We start from the raw sequence: 9,315 nt of genomic DNA on the forward strand, positions 1-9,315 counted from the left end.
AGATTTTTTTCTTGGCTTTCAAATCTATGCTTTTTTATTTTAGAGGGTTTCAATTTTTAGAGTTATTTTGTATTGGATTTGGAGGGGTCATTTTTTTAAGTACATTTTGAGCCCAAACGGACCTCACCATTGGATTCCTAGCACCCAAAAACCCCTATTTCCATTAAAATAAATGTCTAATTTGGACACAGTTGAAATTTGAGGCAAACATATTTGCTACTAGATTTGGGCACACTTTCCAAGGAGAAGATTTTTTATTTTATTAACAAAATAAATCACTTAAAAAAAAGGCTTTATTAAAAATATCTCATGATTTTTTTTTTAAAAGCATTTTTTTTTTAAACAATCTTCAAAAGACTTTTGTTTTTTCAAAAAAACCTTTTTAAATCTTCCTAAAAATACTAGCACCGCAGTGACATCAGAAAAGTACTAAGATAGCAGTGACATCAGCAAAGTACTGACACAACAGGTCTGATAGCCACAGGTGCTGATGTCATCATTTTTGGAGCTGAAATTTGGCGGCTTTCAAACCATCATTTCTATGATTTGTTTTGTCGTAAAAAGTTGTCTGCGGTCTTTTGGCTATATCTTTGTCATACAGAGGTATTTTTTGATGAATTTTATATTGTTAGAAAGCTCTTTCCAAGCTTGACATGATGGCACTAGTTGTTTGGGCTTTTGATATTGTTTGGTTTCTTGTTTACACAGTCAAAGCCAAAAGTTCTATTTTGCACTTCGGGAGGCATATCTTGAGCATCTGATCTCTGATTTGGGACTTCTTTATATTATTGGAAAGTTGTTTCCATGCTCTTTGTAGTGATGCTAGTTGTTGTTTCAGATTATTCTTTAGGCACATTCTATTTAGTCTTCTACTTTTTTTGCATTTTGGTGGATATCCTAGTTGTTTTAGGTCTGGGGATCAATTTCTTTGCTTCAAATGATTCATCGTGACTTGTACTATCTTTTGTATCAGTCTTATGTCTTTTTTTATCATTTTTGATATCATTTGTAGGCATCTTTGTGCAAATGCACTGAGATAAAATGTCACTCTTGCATTTCGGGTTCATGAAAGTTGTTTTGAGATAGTTGTACTCGCACTATTTTATAAAGTGCCATAGTGGGGATAGATTTTTGCCGCTTTTGGGCCCTCTTACTTTTTTGCCCCATGCAATGTCGATGACACATGCCTTTATAGGTGTTTGTACCTTTTCCACTCTCTCATTGTTCTTGATTCTTTTTGCAGAGGATTTTAGCCCACCTTTTCAGTTGCCTATCACTTCACCATGTCTGCACTAAGGGGGGTTATTCTATTGTTTCTAATGCTTCCTTGGTTCAATGGTTTGATAGTGTGATCTATGTATTCAATTTTTTATCCTATATACTAGGCGATTGCAGTGGCTGGCTACCTATGCATTTCGGTGAGATGGATCAGCTACCATATAGATGCTCTCAGTTCATGCTTTTTATTGCTATGGAGGTTCTACAGATCAGTAGTTTCTTTTTTATAGAGTTTGTGGCTTCTTCATGCTTCAATGGTTCTCTTCATCATCACTCTTTGTTCCTATCTTCTAGAACATTCTTTGCTATCTCTTTTTGGAGTAGGGTTTTTCCCATGTGATTTTCTCTATTTCATAGAGATTTTGTTGTGATTGGATACCTCATTAGGCCTTATTGCCCAGACCCATTTTTCTGCTTTCATAGTTGTGATAGATTAGCTTACCTCTTGAGCTTCGCTTAAGGTGGGGTGTTAGAGTAATTATTTGTTTACACTTATTAATTAAATCACTTTGATTTAATTAAATAAGTTTCCTATTACTCTAGTTTTCTTAAGCTATCTCTTAGGTGCATATAATTAATATTTTATATTAATTATAATGTGCAACCTAGCTTTTTTAGGCTTTAGGTTACCCTTTTTGGGTTTCAATCTCCTTTTATAAGGATTCATCTCTTTGTAACTTTATTCATTCACTTTTGATAATAGCAATCTTTATTTTACTCATCAAGAATGTCTCATCTATGGATCTCGCAATTCCTACCTCCATAGCTTTTTGTTTCTCTTTCTGTGACAGGTGTTTGCATGCAGGTGATTCTTGGAAGTTATGAAGTTGATCTTTCATCAACTTCATCAACCATGAATGCTCTCTTTGTATTTAGCATTCACCCTTCTCTTCTCATCTATGCATACATGTTACTTCTACCTATTTAGGGTTTGTCATTAAAAAGACTTATGTGAACTAGGGTTAGGTAGGAATCAATGATTGTGATTCACCCATTTTTTAGCTTAGAACAACCCTTAATCTAATTGGTTGCATGCACTGCATATGGATTCTCAATATACCTTTGTATATATCTTCTAGAATCATAAAAAAATCCTTAAAAGTTGGCCCAAAAAATAGTTAACATAGGAGTTTTTGTCATTACAAACAACTACGCCCAAGACTGTTTACTCAACACTTGAAAGCTCTGATGCTCGACATTCACTATATCCTTAATGTTGTAACTTAATTCTTGAATAACTTGGCATCCACTAGTTTACTCGGCATATGAATCACTCAGCATATATGTCTTTTTTGGCACTTGAGTGAGTCGACACATAACATCTTCTCGGCACATACTGGTGCTCAACACTAACTATGTATATTACTCAACATACACAACTTACTCGATACATACAAAGTTCTAATAACTAATGACATAAGTGTTCTGTAAATGCCTTGTCAAAACCAAAATGAGATCAACAAGAATATCCATACCTATTACAATTGTCAAATTTGTCTCTACCTCATCCCCCTTGAGAACCTCCTCTTCCTCTAGTTCCTCTTGAATAATTTTGATTTTGACCCCTTCCTTTGCCTCTATTTTTGTTATTAATGCTGCTATCACCATTATTCTTTAAAATTTGTAACTGGGGACCAAAAGCTTTCTTAGTAATGCTTGTAGATGTGTCCCTTAATCTATCCTCATATGAAATGAGAGATCAAACTAGTTGATCATACTCCAAGGTATACAAATCTTTACTTTCTTCCATGATGATTGTGACATTATTCCATCTCAGGGTTAGAGATATCAATACCTTCTGTGTCAAATGCTCTTGGCCGATAGGTTCACCTAAATTGGCCATTTTATGAACAAGATCCAAGTTGAATCTTACACAAAAATCTCACACATTTTTAGTTTCCTTCATCTTCAAATTCTCACTCTCTTTTCAAGGTTCGTAGCTTTACAACCTTAATATGATCATTGCCATGGTTAGCATCTTTTAGAGTCTTCCAAGCCTTATTTTGTGTCAATGCATCAAGAATTCTTGGAAACAAGCTCTTGCCAAGAGCCATATGAATGTGAAATAGTCATTCAATTTTTCTTTTCAGCTTTAGGATCTTTAATGTCCTTTCATTAGCTTGGTGATTATCCCAATTTCAAAAAGTGTGTTCATCTTGATTAACCAATATTGATAATCAAATGTATCAAATTCTAGGATTCCTAAATTGTTCACCATGATGATGCCTCCAAAAAACTTTAGCTCTAATGCCAAATATAGAAACTAATGAAGAGCAGTGGCTAAAAGAAAACAAATAAACCAATACCAATTAATACACAGTAAAAAAAAAAAAAAAAGTTTTACAACAAACAAATGTTCTATCTTTTAAGCAGCAACTAATTATTTTTATTGCATCGTCAATCTCTATTGTTTCCTCTATTACATCTCTATCAAAAAAAAAAAATTTATGGTATCTTACAAATATAAACTATTCCCCCAATTCCTAATGCAAATAAACTTGGAGTTAACAATGTTGGGATTGAGAATGCAAATAGCAGTTCTCCCTTATTTTAATATGGCCATACAAGGTGATGCATGATCACATGTTTACGAAAACCAAAAGAATCTAAAACATTTTTGTTTTTTGATGAATAGTCCTTTTCAATTAATAAAAATTTACTAAGATTACAATTCACAAAAAAGGGTCGGGGGATACAGGATCACCCCGCGAATGAGTTCAATCGGTCGAAGCCGTAGTAAACAACATGGCCGCAGCCAGCAACTATAAACTATTCATCAAAAAAAAAAAATTTATAACAACCTCATGCTGCAAGGCAGTACCACCAGAGGGAGGAGGATCATCTTTATCAAGAAATCATTGTGAGGGGGACTAGGAACAGTCCAGCCCTCAGTAGCATCTACAGGATCTGGGGTAGTTGCAGTCTCCGCATCCTTCTTGTCTAGCCGCAGAGGAGAAATTGCCAAGGCCAGCCAGGGAAACTTGCCAGAGTGCACCCATCCAAGGGGAGGAGCTAGAGACCGGCCAGAAGCCCGCCCAGGGGGGGGAGCCGGGGACCAGCCAGAACCACCACGTGGTGGGGAAGCAGAGCGGTGCCTCCAACCGCCATGACCACCGCTGGGAGAGTGATGTCGGGGACCCTAGGAGCGCGACGTGTGTGAATGGTGACCAAAGGACTGGCGTCTGGAATAGCGACCGTGAGATGAGGAGGCATCAACCGAGGCATCCGGAGGCACTCTGGCAATGGTACAAGGAGCATTGCCGCAGTGGTTTAACAATTCCTGTAAGTGGGCAACCTCCAGGGCAACTTTATTAGGTTGCACCTGTATCTGCATAATGACATCGTTACAAATGCATGCCTTAGTGTACATTGCAATGTTAACATCCAAAAAACTGTGAGTGAATAAAACTGCATTCCTATCTTTCCATAGAGAAAACAAAATTTCCATCCTGAAAGTATGCCAAATCTGGGAAAACTTTTGAGGAAATCTAGGGGAATCATGTGCCATGAAACATTTTTGTTAAACTAAAGAAACTTGCTGAAAATCATGCTTTGATATATGCATGATGACCTCAAATCTAAACTATTAATTAACTAAGAGAATGTCAGTGGAACAAGAGGTTTGGAATTTATGCAATGTCCTCTTGCACGACATCAATCTCATTCTTTGTTTAGATGGAGGGTTCAGACCTGCAAGGCAACTCAACGAGGCACAAAGCCTGTGAGCTACCAATCAGCGAAGGCCACCACATAGACTTTTAGGGATATGATACAAGCCCACTCATGCCTAAAACCTTTTTGGCTTAGAGCCAAGGGCTGAGGGGCATCCACATCGTCAAAATCACTTGGGGCACGATCCCGGCCTCATCCCTTATGATATCAGAGCCTTGCACTCGGCAAGACTTGATCCCTAATGGACTCTTTGTAAACCATTCAATTTTGTGAGCTCCAACTTCATAAGAGATGTGGCACATTTCTATATATTTATATAAAGGTTGCACCGTCCTAAATCTTATCCTGAATTAACAACTTATTGGATACAAACTGGACATATATTAAATGGTATCGGTTTGTAGATGATGGAATTACAACTGTAAATAGACTCTTAGAATGAGACATCAGGTTTGCTGTCATTCCACGTTATCTGCACATAATGAAAAAGAAAGATAGATTATACAAATGCCCTATGATCATTAAATTATCTAACTCAAACTTTTAATTTTATTTGTTTATACCAAATAAGGTCACTACGAGGATTCTTCGAACGTTTTTTTAACACTTAGTGTTACTATCTTAATAAGAAGTCATTTTCTCAATGACTACCAATGCATGCTATACGATGTAGACAGACACCTTCTTTTTATTAGTTATCTGACAACACAATTACATAAACTAAAACTGTCTGTGTAGCCTTGTCATCAATCTTTTTGCAAAGTTGACTCTGGCAGGGATTTCTTAAAACAGGTAGAACCTAGATCTTGGGTTATATGCTGACCTTAGTTTTTCCTATATAGTTGATACAGGGTCAGTTTATGTAGTGTGAATGAAGATCTATTGTACATTGTAGGAGAGATTATAGGAAAAAACTCTATTAAAAATCAGGTCCATATAAGGTCCAAAGCATAGGACTAAACTATCTTGATTAAAAATAAATAAGGGCTAAAGCTGAAAGTTTTTTTCCAAATATAATTAAGACAGTAAAATAGTTCCTAAAAGATATAAAGAAAATATATTCTACCATAATACCTGAATAAAGAATGTCCATTTATACATTTTGTATTCATTTGTTATGATGAATAAGGTTTGATATCTCAATTAGTAGGCCTATAAAGCTTCTTTCTAGGTAATCAATTGGAATGCACTCTTAACCATGGGTGGAAAGATGAGCCTGGCCTTGTTGGTATTGTTGAGAGTGTGCATTTTCAAAGGGTATGCTCAATCAAACCTGCTTAGTACAAATTTTTATGCCAATTCGTGTCCCAATGTTGAGGCCATCATACAAAATGTTGCTAGCCAGAAATTTAACCAGACATTTGTCACGGTTCCTGCCACGCTGAGACTTTTCTTTCACGATTGCTTCGTTGAGGTAGGCAAGAGATGATTTACATTTCTTCATGTTCCACTCAATTATGTGTCCCACAAAGTCCAGATTCAGTTTTCTGAGACATGAATTAAGGTCTTGTAACACAGTTTACTTGGATTAGGGAATTGGGAATCAATGCTTTTATTAATTAATATTGGATTAATGCGACCATTAGTATTAACATCTTGTGCCGGAGTACGAATCTCAGGAATTCAGTAATGCAAAACAATATTATTACTTTGTTTTGTCACAGGGATGTGATGCCTCTGTGTTGATTCAATCTACTGCAAATAATACTGCGGAGAAAGACTCTGAAGACAACTTGTCCCTTGCTGGGGATGGATTTGATACTGTAAACAAAGCAAAGCAAGCTGTAGAGAAGGCGTGTCCCAACACAGTGTCGTGTGCTGATATCCTCGCCATTGCTACCAGGGATGTTATACAACTGGTAAGTAATCTTGCAAAACATATAAAGTGTTCAGGCATTTTAATTAACATCACACACTAATTTTCATTTCTAGACTAAAAGTGTTAAATAATCAAAGTTGACTTATTTTTTCCAAATTTAGTTTTTTCCTTAATGTATGATATTGAAGGTTTGAGAGCTAGAACCATAACCTTAGATTATCAATTCACACACAAACATAACACTGCACAGTTTGTCTCAAAATTTTGATGTAACATTAAGCTTAATCGTGGATGGACAGACTTTTATTGAAATCAATGACTTCTACCATACAAATCCTCGGTACAATTTATGATTAGGTTATAATTGTTAGTATACCTAAAGATAAAATAAAACCTATTTTCTTAAAGAACATATGGGCTATCTATTTTCAATTGCCACCATCGTAGAGAACATATGGGCTATCTATTTTCAATTACTACCATCCTAGAGAACAATATTTTTTCCTGGGGTTACATGCAGGCTGGCGGCCCGACATATAGCGTGGAGGTGGGGAGAAGAGATGGGGTCATATCACTGGCATCCAGGGTCAATGGAAACCTGCCCCAGGCTTCATTCAATCTTAATCAGTTGGTCTCTCTGTTCAGAAGCAAGGGCTTATCTCCAATAGAAATGATTGTTCTATCTGGTAAAATGGTTACAGTATTTGGTAACAGATTATAGGAGCTTCTTATAGTGTAGTAATATTCAATTTGTGTTCTTAACATGATTGAAGGGGAAAATTGGTGTCAGTAAGTTCTTGAATCGTGGTTCCTTTGATAAATGCATGAAAAAATTTTTAATTGTCTTGCCTAGAAAAATGTTTATTTTATTTTATTATACATAATGGGAAAAAATTAAAACATAATGGAAAAAAAATTAAAGATCATTATTGAAAAGTTTATTCACTTAAAATTATCTACTTCTTATAGTTGTTATATGCTTAATATAATTTTTAAAGTATTTTCTATTATAAACACAGTACAGGAACAGTAAAGTTGACTTATTTTTCCTAAACTTATTTTTTTCTGTAATATGTGATGTTTAAGAATGATGGTGAAACAAAGTTAGTCCTCTCCCTATTCAATCAACAACAAAAGCAGTTTCAAAATTCTTTGAACTTTCTTTCTTGCAAGTTGTTTTTACAATCTTAGACTTTTCTTCTTCTTAAAAATTATTCTCTATTTACAAATATTTATTTTTATTCTTAAAAATAGCAACTATTGCACAAATTTGATATGTACCAATTAGTCTAAAACAAAATTCTTCAAATTTCATCTATGTTATAATTTGTCCATTTGTGGTTCTTTAAAGTTGTTCTTACTTGATAAAATTCTGTTTTTATTTTTCAAAATGACAACTAAAATACATGAATGTGACAAAACTTCAATTAGTGTATAAAATTTGTACAAACTATATTAAATTGATATTTTTAAGAAAAAACATTTAAAACAATCTAACGAACATACCTATTATGATGCCCAAAATCAATTTGCGCATCAACCATAGGGGATTCCATGAGAGCTCCTGTTCTTATATAATTGTTGAAGTACAATCTTTGCTTAACGTGAAAACAGTAAAATTTATTTAATAATTATAACAGTACAAACTCTATAAATTCTTCCTAATTTTTTTGAACTATTCACCATAAACCAAAATAAACTTAACCCGTCTAGAAACCTGCCATTAGCATACCTTACATCCATGATAAGAAATGACATATGACATTATATTTTAACTGTAGAATTAATATATCAACTTTTTACAAATACAATTTGTTTAAAATAGATTTTACTAATTCCAAGCGTTCTTTTCCTTTTCAGGGGCGCACACAGTGGGATTTTCTCACTGCAACCAATTTTCAAACAGAACTTACAGCAACCCTATTGACCCAACTCTGAATGCTACTTATGCGAGCCAACTACAGGCCATGTGTCCACAAAATGTGGATCCCACCATTGCTATCAACATGGACCCTACAACACCTCATTTGTTTGACAATGTCTACTACCAAAATCTGATGAACGGTATGGGCCTTTTCACTTCCGATGAGGTGTTATTCACAGATAGACGCTCAAGAAGCAAGGTCAAAATGTATGCAAGGAATGCCTCCAGATTTAATGAAGAGTTCATAGGAGCAATCACAAATATGGGTCGGATTGGTGTAAAGGTGGGTAGTCAAGGAGAAATTAGGAAGGACTGCAGCAGCTTCAATTAATAATGTTGATGACTGAATTTCTCCAGACATTTTAAAGTTAAAGAAGTGGAGGTGTCTTCGATTTAGGCTTTGTAAGTTATCATTAATGTTAATTTTGGGAATAAAGAATGTCAATACATTTCCTTTGGAAGGAATGCTAGACATGATGTATAATAATCCAATTGCAATCAGGGCAGGCTTGCGTTGCTTCCCCTTTCATTTAATTGGTTCAGTTATGATATATCAATAATGTATAAGCATGGAACTTTTTGTGAAAAAAATAAAGATGGATGTATGCATTTACCATGAATC

At 35.0% G+C, this 9,315-nt stretch overlaps 1 protein-coding gene across 1 annotated transcript; it reads left to right on the forward strand.

The window, feature by feature from the left end:
- The first annotated feature begins 6,148 nt into the window (after positions 1–6,148).
- On the forward strand, positions 6,149–9,024 carry LOC149546449 (peroxidase 51-like). The gene is made up of 4 exons (XM_089794584.1): positions 6,149–6,364; positions 6,615–6,809; positions 7,290–7,455; positions 8,630–9,024. The coding sequence occupies exons 1-4, from the start codon at positions 6,149–6,151 to the stop codon at positions 9,022–9,024; spliced, it is 972 nt and encodes a 323-aa protein (XP_089650710.1).
- Positions 9,025–9,315: the final 291 nt, after the last annotated feature.

Source organism: Cupressus sempervirens, chromosome 7 (genome assembly GCF_028749045.1).
Source record: "Cupressus sempervirens isolate cs-2001-9-10 chromosome 7, ASM2874904v1, whole genome shotgun sequence".
NCBI classification, from domain to species: Eukaryota; Viridiplantae; Streptophyta; class Pinopsida; order Cupressales; family Cupressaceae; genus Cupressus; species Cupressus sempervirens.